The 25233-nt window shown below is 37.2% G+C and overlaps 1 protein-coding gene across 8 annotated transcripts in view; it reads left to right on the forward strand.

The window, feature by feature from the left end:
* LOC110381873 (segmentation protein cap'n'collar) overlaps positions 1-25233 on the forward strand; it is a 137135-nt gene that overhangs the window by 93251 nt on the left and 18651 nt on the right. For all 8 annotated transcript variants that reach the window (XM_064043311.1, XM_064043312.1, XM_064043308.1 and 5 more), the window contains exons 8-11: positions 18472-18608; positions 19132-19214; positions 19834-19916; positions 20455-20557. In XM_064043311.1, the coding sequence (XP_063899381.1) occupies positions 18472-18608; positions 19132-19214; positions 19834-19916; positions 20455-20557 (406 nt within the window). The remainder of the gene's footprint in view (positions 1-18471; positions 18609-19131; positions 19215-19833; positions 19917-20454; positions 20558-25233) is intronic.

The following is a 25233-nucleotide window of genomic DNA, read 5'->3' on the forward strand; positions in this document are numbered from 1 at the left end:
TATCGACAAAAAAACTATCGACATCGCCCATCACTACACAGAAATATGTATCACAAAAACCCACTCGATATCGGTATGTGGCATCCCTGTTTACTTAGGAGTCCCACTTGAGACACCTTTGTTAAAGTTTAAGTAAGGTACCTTTTGAAACTGCAAAGTTATATGATGTCAGGCAAAAGGTATTCCAATAAAATAAGTAAGTGACTTACTAATATTATAAATGCGTAAGTAACTCTGGGTAGCGGTCTTTTAGGTAAAAATTACTGAAATGATTTAAATTGCATTTGGTACATAGAGTGTGTTCAGCCTGAGAAGGAAAATAAGTACCTTTTACCCGGTTGCAGAAAGTTTTTCTCTTACCACGTTTTTTAACATTTAGTAACTTGTACATCTAAAACTTCCATCGTGAATCCTTTTGTTTATTGGTGGACACCGCATCAGAATTCCTTCAATTATTTTTGAGATTCCCGTAAACTGACAGACATAAAGTTGTGGCTCCTGACGGCCATTTCCAGAACATTTACAGTCATTACAAAAGCCAGAAATCCCAAGTCTTGCCTGTCAAAACGCAGCGAAAATACATACTCAAAACAAAATCTATTCACCGACTCTTTGACCATAGTCTTACAATTTGAATACCCATTTAAGATACCCCTAGTCCATACCAGGAAAGATATTATAAAATACACAAAAAGATCTCCAGATTGCAATATTAAAGACTGCAATTAACATTCTCCATATCACATTGAGTCCTGCGAAATTGCTCAGCAATTTATGCTGACTAAGGGACAGACAGACAGACAGATGAAAGAGACGGAGCCCTTTTGATATCGCCGGCAATGCTAAGTCATTATTGATTGTGTTAAAGTTGAGTATTGCGATTTTAATTCTAGGCCTACGTGTCGATAAAATTATATGGGTAAACAGTTATATCGATATGTGAGTGTACAACACTATATGTTGAGTTTTAATGAAAAGCAAGTGTCAGTTTCCTATACTTTTCATTTGATTAAAGTAAAAACTGTTTTGAGATGACTAAGAACTACAATTTTTCTACATGTATCTACGGAAAAAATGTATAAAATACAACAAAAACATTTTAGAGAATTATTCTGATCCATAAGCTATATTTCTACAAAGTTTCTTAAAAATTCATTTAGGATTTTTTGCGTGAATGATTAAGGAACAGACAAACAACATTTATGTATAATATTGGTAAGAATATGACTCATTTTCCTACTACAATGTACTTTATGTATTGACGTCAAGACTAAAATTATAGTTTTGTACAAACAAAGTTAAAAGCAAGTAACTAATACGCCTTAATAGTTTATAATAATACGCTATTATAACAAATTACATAATAATTGTCTCACTTAATTTAATACAAGTTTATTTACAACTTTACAACGGTTTGCATGAAGTTCTGTGTTCCATTTCCATCGGCCGTTTCCCAACTATGTTGGTGTCAGCTTCCAGTCTAACGGGATGCAGCTGAGTACCAGTGTGCCACAAGGAGCGACTGCCTATCTGACCTCCTCAACCCAGTTACCTTATATTATAAAGCTGAAAGTTATTTTGAACGTGCTCTTGTCAGGAACTAGTAGTTTTAAAAATATCTCACTGCCCAATTTGGAAAACTCTTTCACTGTTGTAAAGCTACACTCTTCCCGAGTAACATAGGCTATATTTTATCCCGGTACGGGCAGTAGTTCCCACGGGACACTGGTGAAACGGCTTTTAGAAGCTAGCTCTGTATTTTATACAGCAATTTTTATATAATTTCTGACCTCTGATTAATGCTCAATCCTTCTCCGTGTGAGAGGAGGCCGCAGCCCAGCAGTGGGACGATAAAAAGGCTGTAACAGTTCTGACCTCTGCTTATAACCTACAATATACCACAGATCTATCCTAAGATCTCAGGCCACATTGTTGAGATCGGGCGGCGAGATCAAAGCGGTACAGCGCACTAATGAACTATGGACGCGTTAGGGTTGTAGCTTATCAAATGAATCGGTTGTCGATAGAATTTATCGATGTTAGTTTGATGTTTTTGAAATGGGAAGATGGTTCATTTGTTTTTGTTATTAAAAATAAAAATATTGAATATGTCTTCCTTTATATGTATGACTGATCGCAATTAATTCAAAGTCAAATGAATTTCTTGAAAAATGTCTCATTAAATAAGCGGTTTTTCATGTTAAATTACATTGGAAAACACAAGAAGAAACAGTGATGAACAAACTTCCCAGCAACACAGCTGTCTATTGCAATTGAATTATTCTGTTAAAATGTTATTTTTATACACTTCAATTTATTAAGCAAGATCAAAAACTACTGCACTGATTTTCAAGGTATTTACATCGAATCATAGATTTATGATGAGAAAAATTTGATTAAACAAGCCCAGCTCTTACTAGTTCAGTTATTAAAATTTTTTTTGGTGATATTAAATAATTTTAAAACACCCATCTAACATGGCAACTCTAACAAAAATTAGTGATGTACAAAATCGTGAGCTTTCTTCACATTTCTAGTTTCCGATAATATCGATCAAAATGTCGTTTTGACAGACCAAGTGGATGCACTAATGACCGCTCCGAAATGTTTCAATTTCTAGAAAGTATTTCTTTTTCAAATTAATTTTATATTAGAGACACAGACAAATAAGAAGGTTTTTTTGGAAATTAATTTTTAAATACGGTTTAAGTTTTTTTTTTTAATTTGCGGTGACAGATACAGACAAATAAGTATGCTTTTTTGGAAGTTAAGTTTTAAATATGGTTTATGTTTTTTGTTATGAATTTGTATCATTTTGTCTCCTGTTCCTCGTGCTTTCATCCCGAGAGAGCTACTTCCCGTATATGGATAAAAATAAGGACGTATATTATATACATATGTATGTATTATGTGTTCTTATGATACATAAGCATTACTGCTAAGTTTTACATCGAAATCGAAATAGTACTCTTAAACAAAACAAAGTACCTACTTTTCGCACACGGATATCTTTCCTTGGCAAATGGGCTATTATGTATCGCTGAAATCAGAGCGATAATAAAGACCTTTATAATCCTTATGTCGGTCGCCGTCGACGCTGGATGCAGGTCGCCTCCAACAGGTATCTGTGGAGATCTAAGGGGGAGGCCTATGTTCAGCAGTGGACGTCCGCCGGCTGAGATGATGATGATGATGATGAAATCAGAGCAGTAGTTCCTAAGCTTTTTTAACTTTATAATTATGAGTACAAAGCATACAACTTATGTTTTAATAACTAAACCTATACCTAACTTACATAGCTTCATTCCTTCTTCCATCAAACAATTTTGACCGAAAAATCGGTACTATAAAACACACAAATGATTAATATTTGTTTGGACATTATAAGACAGGTGACGTGCCACCTGCGTAGACGCATACACAGACGAAATGACAAATTGTTCGCCTAGTAGATGCGTATCGAATGTTGGGTGGTACCCTTTTATGCGCCGCTGGGTAACGCAGTACTTGGATTAACTTGGAAATATGTAGTGTCTTATGTATAGGACGTAAATTCTGGAATTAAAAGTATTGAAAGATATATTTTTTTTAATAGTAGAAAACATGAATAATAAGAAAAAAAATAGCTGGTAGGTGGATTTATTATTAAGTATAGTTAAGCTGTTGTTTCTTGTGGTTTCATAAGCGTCCACAGTGTTGTTTCCCAACAGTGAAATATTTTTTCAAAACGGTTGAGTAGTTTTGGAGCTTACCTATAAGCCTAAGAAATAAATACCAATACGTTCTAAAGTATGTACCTAATACAGATTTTGCAGGCGAAAGAGATGCTTAATACACTATACTTTTTTCTAACATAGCTTCAGGAGCACTTAAACAAACCACATTGACCAACTACCGTCAAAATCACAAAAAAAGACTTTTACACTTCATGCAAAAAAAAAACACCCACAAAATAAAACCATTAGCGGTCACTAAAATTAAAGAAAATAACAAAAAAACAGCCTCAACCTGTCATAACCGACTTACAATAATAGAGGGTAGGAAAAAATGTCTACCTGTATGTCATCGCATCATTTGTCAAGAATTACTTGAAATAGTTTGAAAGGCGGCGCCTATTGGTAACGGCTTGTGGTTGAAAAAATATGTTTAGAGGGGGTTGGTATTTTTGCAATCAAGTTGAATACATGTATATTTCTTTTTGTATAATAATTTCGTATTGATATCGCTTATTTATTTAATTCTATATTATATAAAACATGCCGTTTGCCCGCGGTTTTACCCGCGTCCCGTGAGAACTACTGCCCGTACCGGGATAAAATATAGCCTATGTTATCCGGGAAGAGTGTAGTCAACAGAGAAAATTGGTTCTGTGGCTTCGGTGCCTTTTAGGGTACCTACACAAAAAATTGTTCCTTTTTATATTAGTTTACTTCTGGGTATGTAAATTGCAGCAGTTTTCACATAAATCAGTAAAATACATCGTCGCATATAAGTGTCTCTGAAATTGTGTGTTCATCTATCTATCTTGGAGGTAAAGCACTGGTACTCAGCTGCCTCCAGTTAGACTGGAAGCCGACCCCAACATAGTTGGGAAAAGGCTAGGCAAATGGAGATGATGATTTATCTTAAAGTAGTTCCCTCAGGGCACGGGTGAAATCGCGAGTCGCGACACACAACTAGTGAGATACAATTGTAGACTGAGGTCGTAGGTTCAAATCTCGTCTGATGCATTGTGAACAACTTATTCTTCGATAGATCAACAATTGTTAAGTTAAATAAAACCGATTCGTATACTGTTATGGTAGGTCAAAGCTAACTTGTATTTTAATAGTGTACAACAAGCTATTTCTCGTGTTTTTGCCTGCACGTTTACTTATTTAGGTATCTACACTAATGTTATCAAGATTATTGAACCAATTTGAAATATTCTTTCACTGTTCGGAAGCCACACTCTTCCCGAGTAACGTACCTAGGCTATATTTTGTCCTTGTACGGAAAGTAGTAGGTATTGGGTTGCCTGGGTAACTGGGTTGAGGAGGTCAGATAGGCAGTCGCTCCTTGTGGCACACTGGTACTCAGCTGCATCCGGTTAGACTGGAAGCCGACCCCAACATAGTTGGGAAAAGGCTCGGGAGATGATGATGATGATGACGGGAAGTAGTTCCCACGGAAAACACTTAGTATAAGATATTTTTAAACACAATACCAGTTATTTCTAAACGACCAAATTATTATTATTACTGTCCCAAATAAATTGCACCCAAGTGTAACACAGTATATTACACTGCTTTACAAAAAAAGTGATATTCAATCAAATATAATTATTAACAAATATGTAAGAATAGAAAAGATATGAAAGTTCTGTAGACTGTAGATACACGTGTAACATACCGTTTTCATGCAGCTGGTCAAGTGGGGAGTTGGTTGTTTTGTAAAATGACGGATTTAGAAATTACTGGCTTTTGAATAATAATAAAAAATATGTTTGTGGTGGTGAAAATTTAACGGAATATTGGTGGTGTGTTGGTAATGGTTGAAGAAAATGTAGATTGTTTCAAAATTATTAAAAAAAGATATGATTAAAATGTTTTTGCATTTTTTTTTTAATATTTTGTAAATACTAACTTGTGCAAAACTGGTTCTAACTATTCATAAGAGCTTGCAAGAGTTAATTTAATATTTTGTGACTTCTGAAATTTGGATGAAACCTTAAAAACAGTACCTTTTTAGGCTACTCTGTCCAATCTGCAGCAAACACAAGAAAAATATCCATGACACAACATCAAAGTCTGTGTAGGTGTGTTTTTAAAAACGTGATTGATTTATTCTATAAAGTTTTCTTCCAAAAATTTTACTTACCCATCTAGATTAGAAGACAGTAATTTATTCCTAAATTCTAACCCTATAAAAAAAAACACATAAATCTAGTAATTACAAAAATTTACCAACATTCCCACTAACACCGCAACATAATGATATATAATGCGCGCACGCCACTCGTCTCTGAATAGAACTGTAATTGCAGCCTGACCCCAAGATCTATGGATCTATAGATCATTGATCGATAATAAGGATAGCGACCGATGAAAGTAGAAAGGTGTACCGTATTTTTATAGTTATCGTGAAAATCTGATTTTTATGCTATACACATATTTAATAATTTTAAGGTGAAGGAAAACATCTCGAGGAAACCTGGACTATAAAGTCTGAAATCACCAACCCGCATTGAGCTAGCGTGGAGATTAACGCTCAATCCTTCTCCGTGTGAGAGGAGGCCGCAGCCCAGCAGTGGGACGATAAAAAGGCTGTTACAGTCTGATTTTACCTGGATTCTTGAAGATACTATTCCATGTCATCTGCGTAGCCTTTTCCCAACTATGTTGGGGTCGGCTTCCAGTCTAAACGGATGCAGCTGAGTGCCAGTGTGTTAAAGAGCGACTGCCTATCTGATCTTCTCAACCCAGTTACCCGGGCAACCCGATACCCCTTGGTAAGAGTTGTCAGACTTACTGGCTTCTGACTACCTTTAACGACTGCCAAAGATGTTCAATGACAGCCGGGACCTAAAGTTTAACGTGCCATCCGAAACACAGTCATTGCTGTCCAAGATATACTTAGAAAGTACATACAAACTTAGAAAAGTTGCATTCATTGGTGCCTGATGTGGATCTAACCCACGCCCTCATACTTGAGAGGTTAGCACTTTACCCACTAGGCCACCACAACTTAAATATAAAAATGTCGTTAACCCATCCAAATGCGAACCGTGGAAAGTGTGCTTAACTCTGATCGATCAATCTTTATTTATAAGTATCAGTGGCATCCAAATACGATCGATCACGGATCTATAAGATCATAGTTATAGCAAATGATCCACGGATCATTACTTGCGCGCGCGCAGTTTTTGCGCCGCCTTTTACAGTAAACTATAATGATATTGTCTGAGTTTGAATTATTACTGGTCTTAATATGTAGTGAGCTTTTGAAATTGGGGTGAAGAGTAAGTGACATATCATTGGTTTGAAAAAAACGGTCGTTAGCCTGCCATTTGTGTCGTCAAATAAGTTTTCCGTCCCGAATTTGGCTCTTAGAAACAGGCAGTGCAAGTACCAATGTTACTTTTCTAAGTTATATGTACTTTCAGTATATCTTGGATACCAATGACTGTGTTTCGGATGCCACGTTAAACTGTAGGTCACAGTTGTCATATGAACATCTTTGGCAGTCGTTACGGGTAGTCAGAAGCCAGAAAGTCTGACAACCAGTCTTACCTAGGGTTATCGGTTTACCTGGGTAATTGGGTTGAGGAGTTCAGATAGGCAGTAGCTCCTTGTGGCACACTGGTACTCAGCTGCATCCGGTTAGACTGGAAGCCGACCCCAACATAGTTGGGAAAAGGCTCGGGAGGTGATGTCTGAAGATTGATGAATTTTGATATGAAAGTTTTAACAACTTTTAATATATTCAAAGCAAATATAATTATCTTAACAATTAGTTTGTTCATTCTTTTGTAAAGATTTAGTTATTTTTGTAGATTTGAAAATTTACATATGAATAGAACTATATGTAGTAGTAATTATACTAAAGAGATATATTTTACTTTCATATAGAGTTCCGTAATTAAAGGGTAAAATGGGACCCTATTACTAAGACATCGCTGTCCGTCTGTCACCAGGCTGTATCTTATGAACCGTGATAGTTAGACAGTTGATATTTTCACAAATGATGTATTTCTGTTGCCGCTATAACAACATATGCTGAAAATTAGAATGCAATGAATATTTTAGGGGCTGCTATACAACAAACATGTTCGTTTTTCCAAATTTTCTTACACAACCAGCTGTTTTTCGCGGTTTCACCCGCGTCTCGTGGGAACTACTGCCCGAACCGGGATAAAATATAACTCGGGGATAGTCTAGATTTCCAACAGTGAAAGAATTTTGCAAATCGGCTCAGTAGTTTCGGAGCCTTTCAGGGAATAAAAAGAATGTTTATTTTTTAAGTATTATATTAGTAAAGATGGAACGGAACCCTTCATGCATGAGTATAACTCACTCTTGGTCGGTTTTTTGATGACAGCTTCTCTGATGATCTTACGACGAAAACCACAAAATCTTTTTCTCGAATAAAAAATGTGTAGGTACGCTATGTCGCAAGTCCACAGCTAGCATGTGTTTGGACTGCGGGATTGTTCGCGCTCATTACCGCGGCGCTGGTACATAAAGGGCTTCAGAAGGAACATTACGGGGTTTAGTCAGTAAGAGTCTGACTATTTGATGATTTCCCATAAAAAAAGAAAAAATCTACCATGTGTTTGTGCAAAGAGGTTGCAAATTCGCAAACAGTCTTTTCTATAATTACCTACCAATCTAAAAAAAAATCGATTAAATAATTATTCGTTACTAAATAAACAATAGCTTTACCTACGGATAGAGTTAATCGATGTTGTTTTTTCGATTCAATTGTCAATTGATCGGAACTACACTCAACGGCCTTCGGTTTTGACATTTTAAAGTCATTGTCAAGATCACAGGCTTGTATCGAATGTTTTTGTAACCGATTTTGTTAAAATGTTGATACGATTTAGTCAAGTTCACCGATAATATAAGTTTCAGTTTAGTATGAATTTTCAGTTGTTTAAAAAAAAATACGTTTGTGTTGTTGGTGATTTTTTTTTGGTTTTTACATGGCGTCCACGGCCGGTTTCGGCCACGGCGGTTGTTCTCATGTAAGGAGATCAGCCAGCTGCTTTTGACGACCTCGATGGCGCAATGGGACCATGCCGGACTGCCGGACCTGAGGTCCCGGGTTAGATTCCCGGTTCGGTCGACATTTGTGTGATGAGCATACTTGTTGGCCGTGGTCTGGGTGTTATAATATGTATTTATAACTATGTATATATGTAGCTATATGTAGTTTATCAGTTGTGTTAGCACCCATAACACAAGCTAATAAATAGCTTACCATGGGGCTAACCGACCGTGTGTGAAGGTGTCGCGATATTTATTTATTTATTTATTAGCTGCACAGGACATATTATAGTGCAGACACATTAGCTTTGACACAGGTGAACTCACTATTCCTTCACTCTCATAGCGCGATGGGACGACAATCCGACACCACCGGAGAGAGAACAGAGTTATAATATCAGTTAAGATAAAAAGTAATTCAGTCTGAACAAGTAATCAAAATCAAGACTAGACCAACTAAGCAGTTATGTTTAACAGTTAAACGAATAAACGACAGTAAATAAACTCTAGTATTTAACTGTATTACAGCTTACCTACATTTTAAACTGTTTTACTAAGGCTTTATAACTCCTGTTTTAACTTTACGGTTAAAGCTTTCACTTTTAACTCTTAGAAAATGTTTTATGGTAACTAGCTGTTTCTAGCCGTTTCACCCGCATCCCGTGGGAACTACTGCCCGTACCGGGATAAAATATAGCCTATGTTACTCAGGAAGAGTGTAGCTTTCTAACAGTGAAATATTTTTTCAAATCGTTTCTGTAGTTTCGAGCCTTTAAGGTCTGAGCTACTGGACAATCCGCGCCGATATCTAAAAAATAGTGGTAATATGTGAAAAAAATATTGACAATACTAGGTATATTTATCTATACTTCTAACTTAAAAACAGCTTGAATTTTGCATGACCAAGAATTAAAATTACAAGATCGTTTTTTGCTAATAATTGAGCATTAGGTACCACAAAACAAATCAAAAAGAAAGCAAAAGTATAACAATTAAAGACTCATTACTAAAAAACTATAATATTCAAATAACGAACACTTGAAAAAACGAAAGCCGAGCGTAACCGAATTCGTACGAAGTGTCAGAACCATTCTAAATTCAAACGCAATGATTGATAGCTGCGTCTGCGCAGACAGTTATCTTGCAATTAAGAACTTTTTAACTATCATATAATTTTTATTGACAGTTTGTAATTAGAAAAAAAAGTATTCATAGATTCAAATAAGAGTTAGAAATTTATTTAATAATTCTAACATTTTTACGGCTGTCGTTTTAACATCTTTGGCAGTTGTTACGGGTGGTCTGAAGACAGAAAGTTTGATATATAGTCTGCTAAGGGTTGCCCAGGTAACTGGGTTAAGGAGATCAGATAGGCAGTCGCTCTATGTAACACTGGTACCTACAGTTTAACGTGCCCTCCGAAATACAGTCATTGGTGTCCAAGATATACTTAGAAAGTACCTACAAACTTAGAAAAGTTGCATTGGTACACACTCATACTTGAGAGGTTGGTCTCTTACCCATTAGGCCACCGCGACTTACCGACTAACCGACACCAACATAGTTGGGAATAGGTAAGGCTGATGATGACTTATAAAGTTTATTCCTTGTAAGAAAAATCCTATATTAAAAGTTTTAAGTCCAGTAAATCCAGAGATTGTCTCCTACAGGATACGGAAAGCAGTAATCTCGGGACGCGGATAAAACCCTACTAATATTATAAATGTGAAAGTAACTCTATCTGTCTCTTCTTCACGTCTAAACAAATAACTTTTAATAAAATTTGGTACAGACATAGTTTGGAACTTGAGAAAGGACCCGGACTTTTGAAGAGTTCTCTAGGAAATGCGATATAACCGAACTTGACGCGGGCGAAGTCGCGGGCGGTCGCTAGTTCTTTATAAATCATAAGTACCGAATGTACGTCGTACGAAAGTATGGCTAAAAGCTCTGTGACCGTTAGAAAATGATCGCTAGACGCCGATTTCACACTGCTGTATTAGATGCTTAGAGTTTTAGGGTTCCGTGGGTGTTGGGGAAAAACCTTTGGTGGTATAACTGTTGTGGGATGTAGAATTTATAATGTGGAGTATTAAAATGGTGGTAAAGTAGGTTGTGCTAGTGGTTTTACTGGTTTCCCTTGGGTATATACTCCGTGTGCACGGATAAGAAGTAGTTTATAGCTTTTTTCGATAAATGGGCAATTTAAAGTGATAGTTTTTTTCATCAATCAATTCCGGTCTATGGCTCCTAAGATAGGCATTTTAAAACCAAATTATTCTGCTTTATACAATATTAATAAAAATTGAAAACCTAAACGAAATGAAAAATAAACCTAAAAATCTTATTATTTGAATGTTTATAACTAATTCTTTGAACAATAGTTCAGCTCCGACTTGAATGTAGTTTATATTTTATTCGCATTTTCAAGAACTTGTGCAGCCTAATTAGCAAATACTATTCACCAAGATTACAAGATTATCCCATAACTATAACACTAAAAACTTAAATTACAAAAAAAAAAACCTACAGAACCCACCGACCTGCAACTAAAAACGCCTAGCTTTTAGCACACCGCTTGACCAGTATAGTACGACTAGTACGAATCGCGCTCTCCCGCGCACCGCGCGTACATCGCGCTGCCATCTTGAATTTGCTGTCAAACTTTGACATTTAACAAAAATGTGAAGCCTTAAGTACCTGAAATGTAAAAAATATATATTAAAATAAGTAAATTTCTGTGCAATATCCCGCTTTAAGTGGACAGTCTGAATAAGTGCAATATTTTTTTTAGTATTTTTTAATTTTTAGTTTTAGTTAATTTTAGTTTTAGTGTTGAGTTTTTTTTTGTAAATGTGTGGTAAGATGGATGTTTATGAATACCAGGTGAGTTAGTTTTTTTTACCGACTTATCAATTTTGTAGTTAGTATTTTTTTATGAAGATTTTATTTTATAATTAAGTTAATGACAGATAATAATTTGTATCTACAGTTATTTTTTTGGTTAACAGTCAAAGTATTGAGTTTAAGTTAAATATTTGTACTATACGGTCAAATATGTAGTTACTTGTTTTTACGAGTTTTTGGTGAAAACTTCTTATTGGTTATAGAATTTCTCCTAAAATTGTGGGTGCGTTAACAAATATGTATTACGCATGTTTGTATGTATGTATAAATAAATAGAGAGTTAAATATCTGTCACTAATAATGTACCTACTAATATAATGAAACTGAAGAGTTGGTTTGCTTGAACTCGATAATCTTTGAACTACTGGTCCGATTTGAAGAAAACTGTCAGGGTTAGATAGAAAAATCCAGTAAGCTTTAGGCTACTTTTTCACGTACGTGGAGTAGTTTTTTCGGAAGTGGGTGAAACCGTTGCCGGAAGCCGTTATACATTGCGTAATAAAAGTTATTAATATCCAAATCTTCCTCATGCATCCCTTTATTCAGAAGGAGAACTGTATAAAAATCCGTTCACTAGTTTTTGCGTTGAAGAGTACATACAAACTTTGGCGCTTAGAATATAAGTAGGATTAATTCAAAAATATTTAAATCTAATAATCGTCATCTGCCCAGCCTTTGCCCAACTATGTAAGGGTCGGCTTTCAGTCCAACCGGATGCAGCTGAGTACCAGTGTCTTATAATGAATCGTACACAAACCAGTTAAAACAAACCAGGAAATAAACCAACAGTTAAATACCCTAAACTATAGCACAGTGATTAACTAACGGTCATGTCAAGGTCCCAAGTTCGACTCCCGGTCGTGCACTATGTAATTTTATAAATAACACACCGTGTTTGTCTGATTTGTCACAAAAAAAGAGGTATTATGTTTTTGTTGTCTCCTTTGTTAGTTGAAATTTAATTGGACTTTAATTTACGGCAGATTTTATAATGGCGATCCGGCTGATTATCGGCCAAAGCGACTGTTCTCGTATAAGGAGATCAGCCAACTGCGCAGGACATGTTATAGTTCACGCAAATTTGCGCGGACACAGGTGCACTCACTATTCCTTCACTCTCATAGCGCGATGGGACGACAATCCGACACCACCGGAGAGAAATCAGACGTATTTTTTATATGTAAGAAAATGATATATCTTACTACAAATGGGTACATGTCATTGCTACGAGAAAGTGATTATAAAAACCAATTATGGTTTAAAAATTTAATAATTCAAACAGTTATACGTAGTGTCAATCATATTTATTAATTGTAATTTGAACGCCTGTCTGTCTAGTTGTAGATTTCTAAAATGATTTTAATTTTCTTTTCCTGTTACTCGTATTTATATTGGATATCCACCAGTTTTAAATAAAAGACGTGGTGGCCTAGTGGGTAAAGAACCAACCTCTCAAGTATGAGTGCGTTCGATCCCAGGTCAGGCAAGAACCAATGCAACTTTTCTAAGTATGTATGTACTTTCTAAGTATATCTTGGACACCAATGACTGTGTTTCGGAGGGCACGTTAAACTGTAGGTCCAGGCTGTCATTGAACATCTTTGGCAGTCGGGAAGAGTATTGGGTTGCCCAAGAAACTGGGTTGAGGTGTCCCGACATTATTATCTCTTAACGTTTCCCTAACTAAGTGTCACTTAGAATAAGGACTGCCCCAATAATAAAGGTTATAAGGGACACTTAAACTTTGGTGAATACGAAATTCGTATTAAGTGTTCCCTAAATGGTCTTAGGGGATCCCTAAATTTAGGTATTTGATGATGAAAATGGGCATAAGCCCCAATGTTGTTTAGGAAAAGGCTAGGCAGATGTGTAGTTTAAAAAATTCCACCTACGGTATGATAAAGCCTTCTTTCTTGACCTTGTCTCAAGGTGTCACAAAATTACATACGGACAGATTCTCAAGCTATAATTTACAGCACGCTACTCGGCCTAATGATAGCCACGTGGCTTCTGGCTACTTACGTCATAAGATATACTTGTATCATTTTGAAGGATACACTTGAATTCTAGAGCTAGAATACAGATCTGAGTAGGCTTTTCCCAACTATGTTGGGGTCGGCTTCCTGTCTTAAATGCAGCTGAGTACCTGTGTTTAACACAGAGCGATTGTCTATCAGACCTCCTTAACCCAGTTACCCGGGCAACCCAATGCTCCTTAGTAAGACTGGTTGTCAGGCTTACTTTTGACTGTTCTACTACAGGGTATTTTTTATACAGAGAAGGAATCAACGTTAATCATGATTAGGCAAAAATCGCTTCGTGGTTTTAAGAAACTTTCACAAAGCAGCCCGGAATCTGAAAGACACCGAGCACATTGCAGTCGGTCCTGCTTGTGATCTCTCTCTGGTGGTGTCGGATTGTCGTCCCATCGCGCTATGAGAGTGAAGGAATAGTGAGTGCACCTGTGTCCAAGCAAATGCTCGTGCACTATAATATGTCCTGCGCAGCTGGCTGATCTCCGTATATGAGAACAGCCGCCTTTGTCAGGACCCCATTTTATATTGGGATATTATAAATTGCATATCAAATAAATAATCGCCTATCAATAAATACTCATCATTTATATTCTTTTTTACATCAAATAACTTACTTCACTACAGATAAACTAAATGTTTAACAAAACTCGAACTGCAGATAATTCGAAATTATACATCAATATGACATTACTTTTTTCTTATAATGCAATACAGTTAAATTTATTCTTGTACAAAAATACTACATACATAGCATTAATACTGACTGCACAGCAAATTTTCCATATTTCATAGCAAAATAACTATCCCAGTCGTTTATTAACCAGTAAGTACAACAAAACCTGTTCATCATATTTGTCTTAATTTTCAAGAAGCCATGCTCGTCAAATTTAATGATTATTATAACAAAAAAATCCTGTCACATTGCATTATTTCTAAAAGCAGAACAAATTAACTGAAATCTCATTCAGCGTACTATGAAAATGGTAGAATTTTATTTAGATTCAATTTATTTAGATAATTGCCATTTATAACCTTCAATTAAAAAACATTGTTTTAAAAATTGAAGCTAGTAACGAAAACGAATCGCTGCAAAACCGACTCCACGTAGTCTTGTTTGCCCTACCCCTAGAGTGCAATTAAAAACCGCGTAGGCGCGAAGGGGCGAGGCGGCCTGCGAGCTGAGGCGCAGAAAACCATCTGCGACGATAAGCTCGCATGGGACCGCCGGAGCCCCGCAGCGCCGGAGCCGTGACAGAAGCCATGCCTGCTGCATGTTGCACGCTTACTTCCATGTTGCATGCCTGCTTACATGCTGCATGCCTGCTTGCATGCTTCAGGCTTGTTTGCATGCTTCTTACAAGAAAACAAAAATTCCAAAACTATGCCAAAAGATGATTCTGACTATAAACATTCTGAAATATGATAGTTCTGCCGTGGCGCCACCTGCAGAAGCTAAAAATGTGCATTGGGCAAAAAAGGAAGCGTGGACTCTTATTAATAATTCAATAAATTACAATTTTGTATTTAATTTTATATTTTTTTGCTGATCTCATTACCTATGTGGTAATTAATAAGTAATAAGATGACTGTGACTAATAAAATGCTGTTTAATTCAGAAAAACTGCTGTAAATAATATAAAAATAGAAGCTATATTTAAAAGAAAAAGAGTTAACATGTATAATGTGCATTAAGATTGTTAGCTGTGCATTTATGAAAAAGCTTTTGCTTTAGGAAAAATCGCTGTACGCTGCGTAAATAAATTGTAGTGTGTTTAGTGATATTTTGAGTTGAATATTTTGCTGTGCAATCAGTAATTTTGATGGGAATTCGGAATCTTATTGCATAGAAAAAGGATATTTTTTGATTTGCGTTTAAATACTACCCTTTTATATTTATGTTATCGAAAAAAGGATAACTTAAACATTTCCTAGTCTTGTTAAGACTAGATTTAACTAGTGTCTAAGAAAACAGTTAAGTCACTATATAACAGTTAAAAATAAAACTCAGTTTTCTACATTATAACCCATAACACTAGAAAGTATGTATTATAAAATAACAGTTTTTCTAAACTTGTCTATGTCAAGTGTTTATGGTACGTTCGAAACGAGAGCAAGTGCTTTAAAAATGTAATGTTAGGATTTTAAAATTTTGACAGTTCACTAGTTCCGGGAAATGAGCGGTTTATGGATTCGGTTTTTGAATTTAATTTTATGGCAGTTGCGTTTTAATGTTTTTACTTGGTCCCATTATTTTTGGTAGTAATGTAAATTATTATCTGTACGTAATAATATAATGCTGAGGAGTTTGTTTGTTGGCTTCAACGTGCTAATCTCAGGAACTACCGGGAAGAAATTGAAAAATTCTTCAGTGTTAGATAGCCCATTTATCGAGTAGGGCTTTAGGCTGATTTTTATCCGGGTTCGTGGAGTAGTTCTCACGTGAAGCGGGGGAAACAGCTGGCAGATGCTAGTCTTTTATAAATCAATAAAAATCTAAACTCGGAAAAATCAATAATGATATTTCTTGAAGCATATAAAACTACTTCAAACCGCTCTAGTTTACCAAACTGGCAACTCACACGAAATCCGCTTCGCGAAAAACCACAAAAAAAAACAAACTACAAACGAATTCGAAATTCAAACTTTTGAATTCAAATAAAGAACTGTTTGTCTAAGCTACCGGTCTCATTCGGCGCGTGCTCACAACAAATATGGCGGATGACAAGCAGAACTTTACGTTAAGCAAAGACCAACGAGTGCTCAGCCAATATTTGTCAAATTTTCACCGAGGATTGTCAAACCGGTATTTTTTTTTTGGTGAAATGTTACGGTTTTAGGTTGGTAAAGATTAGTAGAAAACATGGTCCATCGTACCGTAAAAAAACTTTTAAACTTCTGTTGAACAGTTGTCTAAAAAAATACAGATTATGATGTCAAAGTCAAATCATTTATTTCATTTAGGCCTTTACTAGCACTTATGAACGTCAAAAATACAATTTAGTTTGATTCTAGTTACCCATTGAAATAAGGTCCGTTTTGCACACTTTTTTAGACTAGTGTTCAACAGATGTTTAAGTTCATGTTTAAAATCTCTAGTTTTGGTATGTTCTGCTTAAAGGCGGGAAGAATTACGCTCATTCCTTCTTTGTATGAGAAGAGGCCACAGCACGCACGTGGGTCAAAAAGGCTGATGATGATGATGAGAAATAAGGAAACCTGGTGTGATTAAGAACATCACATACTTTGTACATAAGATGCATTCAAAAATTGAAAGAAAAAAACGTTTTTTTTTAGTATGTATTTTTTATAAGCATCTTTTTGTCAATCAAGGAAAAACTGACAATGTAAATTAAGAATGACCGAAAATAATGTAAGTTCATGGCGAAAAACTAGTGACTGCGTTTTAGTATAAACATTACATCGCAAGACTACTTCCCGCAACGGGGCAAGTCTCATGTCCTTTGTCAGGCTCTGGTCTACAAACATTTAAATAGGTTCAGTAGTTCTGGCGTTTAAGTGAAAGACAGAATTACCTTCGTTTTCGCTAAAAGAACAACGAATTAGGTAAAGACAAATAAACTTAACATTAGACCACCTACCTAAGCCTAAACTGTAATAAAAAACCTCAGAATTAACGAATTCCATTAAAAAACCGGCCAAGTTCGAGTCGGACATGCGCACGAAGGGTTCCGTACTTACCATTACCTATCTATACTATAGAACCGAACGGTCAGTGTGTTTCGAATGGCACGTTAAACTGTAGGTCCCGGCTGTCATTGAACATCCTTGGCAGTCGTTACGGATAGTCAGAAGCCAGTAAGTCTGACACCAGTCTAACCAAGGGGTATCGGGTTGCCCGGGTAACTGGGTTGAGGAGGTCAGATAGGCAGTCGCTTCTTGTAAAGCACGGGTACTCAGCTGAATCCGGTTAGACTGGAAGCCGACCCCAACATATGTAGTTGGGAAAAAGGCTCGGAGGATGATGATGAGAACGGTCAGAAAATCACTTTTCTGTATGGTATAATATTTACTTTATTCTAGTTTTTAGTAGTTGTCGTAACATCCGTGAAAATTTTAGCTGTCTAACTATCACGGTCCATGAGATACAGCCTGGTAACAGATGGACAGCAAAGTCTTAGTATTAAGCTCCCGCTTTATCTATGGATCCCTAGTTTTTTCCTTTATGTACGGTACCCTAAAAATTCTAGTTTTTACGTAAAAACACACATACAACCGTTATTTTCTCGTGTTTGTTAAACAATATTGACGTCTCGAAAGTCGCCATGTTGGTTTTGAGATTTCGCGCCAACCGTACGAGTTTACCTTGTCTATGATTTTTTCGACTAAACATCTGTTTTATGTGTGATTAGCCGTTTCCCGTGGTTTTACCGGCGTTCCGTGGAAACTACTTCTTAGATTTAAAATGGGTTCAGCATTTTTCCAGTTTTAAATAATGTATTTTGGTAGGTATATCTTTTGCAAACCATTTTGCATTCTCAATTTAGGACTCATATATATAATTGTACATATCGAATTGGTACATATCGAAAAACTTTGTCTCAGAGTAAAAACCATGAAAATGCAGCTTCTGTGCACTTTTTTATTGCGTTTCTATGAAAAAAAAATCTTATCTTATCTATCTCCTGAAAAAAAAGACAGAGAGTTTTAAGTTCCATCTTGCCATTCCATTCAATCTACCTAAGCTATAACTATAGTATTTTTTATAATATAAAGTATTTTTTTACAAAATCTAACCTCCAACCTTTCTTCTTCCCCAGTCGTTGATGCGCTCCATGTCGGTGGAGCAACGCTGGCAGGACCTGGCCTCTCTGCTGACCATACCGCCCCCACCGCCCCCGGAGCAGTACCAGCACTACCATCCCCACCATCACCAGCACCACGCGCACAACATCTCGTGAGTATACTGAAAACCCGGATGATTATCAGCCACCACGGCTGTTTACTATAAGGAGATCAGCCAGCTGCGCAGGACATATTATAGTGCACAAGCAACAATAAGTAGTAGCTGAAATCAGCAACACACATTAAGCCAGTTAGTCTGATACCAATCTAACCAAGGGGTATTGGGTTGACCGGCAAACTGGGTTGTGGAGGTCAGATAGGGCAGTCGCTCCTTGTAAAGCACTGGTACTCAGCTGCTTCCGGTTAGACTGGAAGCCGACCCCAACATTGCTGGGAAAAAGGCTCGGAGGATGGATGCATTGAGCGAGTGCGGTGAATATCATTCAATCCTGCTCTGTGTAAGAGGAGGCCGCAGCAGAGCAGTGGGGCGATAAAATGAGTGACGATGATGATGATTCTATCATGATATTTGATGATGATGTCCTCCTAGCCGATTATTTGTGTGTAAAAAGTCCCTTTGGCTTTTTATTTATGAATAATGTCATAAATTAATATGTATTGTATTATAATTTCAGTAGCCACGGTGCGGCGGCTGGCTATGGCCCGAACTACCACGCTTCGATACCGCCCGTCCCTGAAAAACACCCTGAGGCCTACGGTAATTATTTTACCTTTTACTTGTTTTTTGACAAAGAAAAGAAAATTGAAGAAAATTACGATCATATAATCTACATCACCGGCTGTAATACGTATAAACGTCCGGTTTCCTTAAATCAACTCTGAAAATTAAACGTGAAAATTTATACTTAACAGTTGTTTTAAGAAAACTGACGTATATGTTGTCGATGAATTTGGATCTTAATACGAGTATGTTAGTTTTAACGAGAGATATGTTGAAGCAAGCTTTTTAGGGTTCCACTTTCTACTAGGAACCCTTAAATCGAATCTTTCGTTCCAGGATCGTCCAAAAAGTTGGCTGCATTACCAAGCTCGTGCCTTTTTTGTGTATTTAAGCTTATTTATACACCTGTGAAGTCAATATTGTTTATTGAAGTAGGTCATTTAAATTAGCGCTTAGCACTATGGAATTAGATGTAATCTGTAGGGATATAGAGGTAAAATAAATAAATTTCAAAATTGATAGCACCCCCAAAACGGGGCGTTTTTCATCACTTCCTAGTCTAGTGTACATAAGTGTATGCTATGTTACTAAGAAGTAAATATCGTATTTTCATATTTAATATTTCAAGTAATGATAATAATCCTGTCTGTCTCAGGTGGCGCGGCAGCTCCACTGGAAGGTGCTTACAAGGTGGAGGCGGCTCAGCACCCGCAGCAGCATGATCCACTCTACTATCAGGTAATATACATAACATTTTATATTGTACCAGCAACTTGCCCCGGATTCACACGGGATAACAGTATTTCCCCACTACATAATGTATGTTATCTTATATACCTATAAAAAATAATTGCCATTCATTTGTTCTGAATAAAACTCGAGAATGTAGAGGTCCGGAAAAGATTTAAACTATAAAGTATACATATAAGTATTATAAAGCTGAATAGTTTGTTTCCTTGAACGCGGTAATCTCAGGATTTACTAGACCGAATTTAAAAATTATTCCAGTGGAAGCTGAGGCTGCTTAGGAAACGCCATTTTTATAGTATTACGTTAGTTAGTTATTGGTTTGTTAGTTACTTGTAATTTTATCCAGACATCCGGATAACTAGCCTGAAGCCTTCCTTGTAAAATGGCTAACACTGAAATTAAATTTCCAAATCGGTGCAGTACTTCCTAAGTAGGTATACCGCGAAACTACCAAAAGTCTTAATTTTTTATGTTTCCAGTATAGAAATATGTGTAAAATTAACACATATTTTCCTTTTCCAAACAGAATGCTTCCGCGGAGATGACTGGGCCGACGAACCAGGACGGGTTTCTCCAGTCTATCCTGAATGATGAAGACCTGCAGCTCATGGACATGGCTATGAACGAAGGTGAGTGCTAGAATTAGAGGATTTTATGTTAGGAAGCAAGGAAAATTATATGTTGACACAGCATAAGACAGACGGAGGATAAAAGGTACAAAATCTTGACTTTGACGATCCCAAATAGGGTCCAAGTTAAAGTTAACCGGCAACAAAATTGTTTAGGAAATAAGTAAAAGTAGGATCTTAAAAACCTAACAAAGTGTATTTGAATTTCCCTTAATTGTCGAACCTTTCACTACTTCAGTTGCAAAATATAGATGGCGTTACTGTCATGAAAAAAAGAATATATACTGAAAACTGTAGCTTTATTTTAATTTTCTGAAAACTACTTGCATCTTTTATAACGAGTCTGTTTTTTAGTATCATCCTCCGAGCCTTGTTCCCAACTATGTTGGGGTCGGCTTCCAGTCTAGCCGGTTTCAGCTGAGTACCAGTGCTTTGTGCTTTACAAGGAGCGACTGCCTATCTGACCTCCTCAACCCAGTTACACAGGCAACCCAATACCCCTTAGTTAGACTGGTGTCAGACTTACTAGCTCCTGACTACCCGTAACGACTGCCAAGGATGTTCAATGACAGCCGTGACCTACAGTTTAACGTGCCATCCGAAACACAGTCAATGGTTTCTAAGACTAAGGGCCAGGCCACAACAGTGCGTTGCGGCGTCGCATCGCAAAAATCAAGAATGAATATATATTCCATAGAAGAATAAATTGAACATAGCTGTGCAATGTTGTTTTTGCGATGCGACGCCGCAACGCACTGTTGTGGCCTGGCCCTAAAGTACTTATGATGGACGTCTAATTTTAAAATACTTAGGTACCTACAATTAAGTGCAACCGTCCTGAAATTAAACTTGCACGAACATGTTCAAGATTCAAAATTATATCATCCTATTTATTACAAGATTATACTACTCATATATTTGATTGATTTACTACTGATAGTCATCATAATCATCATATGCTTGTCACAACACGCGGCTATCACGCCCATGACTGTCAAAATTTTGACATTTTAAGCCGTCAGCTTTATTTAAGGTAGTGCAATTTTTATCGTATGCCTACAAATTCTAATTATATAAACCTAGCTGTTTTCCCGTGGTTTCACTCGCGTCCTGTGGGAGCTACTGCCCGCACCGGGATAAAATATAGCCTATGTTACTCGCAGATAATATAGCTTTCTAATGGTGAAAGAATATTTATATATAAATCGGTCCAGTAGTTTTTGAGTTTATCCATTACAACCAAACAAACAAAGTTTTCGTGTTTATAATATTAGTATAGATATGCAAAAATTTCTAAGGATATATGTAGGTATAGTTCCCATTAAACTCGATATCATTCCGACCAGAGGTCCATCCAAACTAGTGTGGAAACTTTATACTGCCCGTACCCGGATAAAATAAAATTCCCAACCTATATGGTTGTACTCTTTTGCACAAAAAGCGGGCACCTATGCGAAATCTTGGTTTTAAGGACTGTCTGTGTGTTCTAAAAGGTTTTAATGACTGTAGGATGTTACTAGCATCAAAAGGGTTAGCCAAGCATGCGTGAGAGTGTATTCCAAATTAGAATTTTGAAGAATTGCTAAGAAACTGGTTACACTTGTTCTGGACTAATTTCTGCTAAAAAGTTCGTCGGAGTTTTGACAAGATTTTTACGTGATTTTCAAAATACTGATAAAGTCTTAAATAGGAGACGAGTTGCAATTGGGTGTGCTAACTTAGCGTAGCTCCCAAAACACGGTCATTAGTGTCCAAGATATACTTAGAAAGTCCACAAAAACTTAAAAAAATTGCATTGGTACTTGCCTGACCTGGAATCGAGCCCAGACTCATACTTGAGAGCTTGGTTTGTAGAGTTCCGTACCCAAAAGATAAAACGGGACCCTATTGTTTTCGCTCCTCTGTCCGTCCGTCCGTCCGTCTGTCACCAGGCTGTATCTCATTAACCGTGATAGTTAGAGAGCTGAAATTTTCACAGATGATGTATTTTTGTTGCCGCTATAACAACAAATATTGAAAACTAGAACTAAATAAATATTTTGGGGGGCTCCCATACAACAAATGTGATTTTTTTGTCCGTTTTATAACTTGCACTTGGTCGTCTCTTCTTGTAAAGCACTGGTACTCAGCTGAATCCGATTAGACTGGAAGCCGACCCCAGCATCATTGGGAAAAGGCTCGGAGGATGATGATATAACTTGCCCCTTGCCGGTTTTTTTCCCACTAGGCCGTCACGACTTTTCCTCTTTTATACATACAATGGAATATTACTACATTTTTTGCATTGTAACTTCTACAAATATCTACCCCATGTGATGCTTACCTTTTAAACAGAGATACTGAATCCAGTGAAAACCGGTTCTTAACCAGTAAATACCGGTTCAAACGGAAATTATCAGATAGCAACTGTTATATATTTTGGACGAATAATCGTGTATTTTGCATGACACGTGCAAATATGGAGATAAGAAACGTTTACGTGATACCACTAAAAAAATTTTTCGGTTTTGCTCGATAAATCTATATGTTAGGGCAGTTTGTACGCGGTAAACTCAGGAACTACTGGACTATCGTCTTCCGAGCCTTTTTCCCGACTAAGTTGGGGTCGGCTTCCAGTCTAACCGGATTCAGCTGAGTACCAGTGCTTTACAAGAAGCTACTGCCTATCTGACCTCTTCAACCCAGTACTACTGGACCGATTTGAAAAATTATTTCAGTGTTACATAGCCCATTTAATGAGGAAGGCTATATATAGGCTACTTTTTATCCGAGTTTGTGCAAAGGTTTCCACGGGATACGGGTGAAACCACTGACAGAAGCTAGTCAGTTCATAAAACTCGTAAGAGTAGCTCATTTATCAAATAGTTTTAAAAACTAAAAAAACACGCTTCGTTTCTTAGCTAGTCATGTATTGTCATCAGAACTCAGAGCGTGTGCAAAATTTCATCCTAATCGAAGACCGGGAAGTGGGTCAAATTGAGATTCCAAGATTTTCTTACATACATATGTATGTAGTTAGGGTCCGTTCAGACAGACTGGCTCGGAGAGGAGAGCAAATTCTTAACACGTTGAAAATCGAGTACTTAGTATTTGTAGTAAGGTTTATTTTTGCAAGTTCTTTGCATTTGTCATTAAGGATGCTCGAAGGCGCTCGGTGTGAAATAATAAGAGGAGCCGACCGGCTCCGATTGCGTACTTTTTCTCGGTCTTGCAGACGTTTGGCTCTGATTGCATGCTCTTTCAGCCGATCGGAGCCGATTCCGGTCTGTGTGAAAAGAAAAATGCGCGCCGATGCTCTCCGAGCCGGTCTGTCTGAACCGTCCCTTACAAGTGAAGCGACTTTAAGAATGCGCAAAGACGCGTCGTTTGAAACCGCTATGACATTCCTATGACAATAACACGTCATATAAAATTCTTAGAAGCACTGATATAGCGCAATACAATGTTACTGAAAACATAATGACTGTACATTCGTTCAACATAGTATCTTATCTACAATAATAACTTTATCTATGACTAGACTATGAGATATGCCTGCGGTTTCACCCGCGTCTCTTGCCAACTACTGCCCATCATCATCCTCCGAGCCTTTTCTTCCAGTTCGGCTTCCAGTCTACCCGGATGCAGCCGAGTACCAGTGCTTTACAAGGAGCGACTGCCCTATCTGACCTTCTCAACCCAGTTACCCGGGCAACCCAATACCCCTTGGTTAGACTGGTGTCAGACTTACAAACTACTAAAAAACTTAATTTGACAAACTACTGCCCGTACCGGGATAAAATATAGCCTATGTTACTCGGGAAGAGTGTAGCGCCCCAACAGTGAAAGAAATTTTCAAATCGGTTCTGTAGTTTCGCAGTCTTAAGGGTGACAAACAAATGAATCTTCCATCTTTAGGTACTATATTAGTATATTATATATTATCGCTTTATCTATGATGTATTATGTACATATCACAACAAAATTGTCTTCGATAAGACTTTAAGTATATTAATGTAGGGATTTTTTTTATATTTGTCATGCTTAGAAACATAAGCTGGCGATTTTTTTGTCATACTTAAAAAATCATGTCTAAGGCCTCTCATATAAGGAGATCAGCCAGCTACGCAGGACATATTATAGTGCAGGCACATTTGCTTGGACACAGGTGCACTCACTATTCCTTCACTCTCATAAGCGCGATGGGACGACAATCCGATACCACCGGAGAGAGATCACAAGCAGAACCGACATTTACGTGCTCTCCGATGCTCAGGTTTATCAGTATATAAAATGAAATAAAAATGAGTATATACCTAGATGATAAATTTGCGGATTTTAACCCGTCGACTGTTCAAAGGTTGATCAATCTTGCCCCAATCGCTCTTTGGACCTGCCTTCTATAATAATCTTTGTTATAACAAAATTCTTCCGTGCGCGAAATCACGTTTGCCTCTCGCGGTATGTACGTGGATGGGTGACCATCTTGTCATGACGAGTTCCTCCGTGTTTCGGAAGGCACGTTGAATTGGTCCCGGCTGTCATTTGAACATCTTTGGCAGTCGTTACGGGTAGTTATAAGCCAGAGAGTTTGACAACCTGTCTTACCAAGGGTTGTCTAGCTAGATAACTGGGTTGAGGAGGTAAGATAGGCAGTCGCTCCTTGTGGCACACTGGTACTCAGCTGCGTCCGGTTA

The sequence above is a fragment of the Helicoverpa armigera genome, chromosome 31, assembly GCF_030705265.1.
Source record: "Helicoverpa armigera isolate CAAS_96S chromosome 31, ASM3070526v1, whole genome shotgun sequence".
Taxonomy (NCBI): Eukaryota; Metazoa; Arthropoda; class Insecta; order Lepidoptera; family Noctuidae; genus Helicoverpa; species Helicoverpa armigera.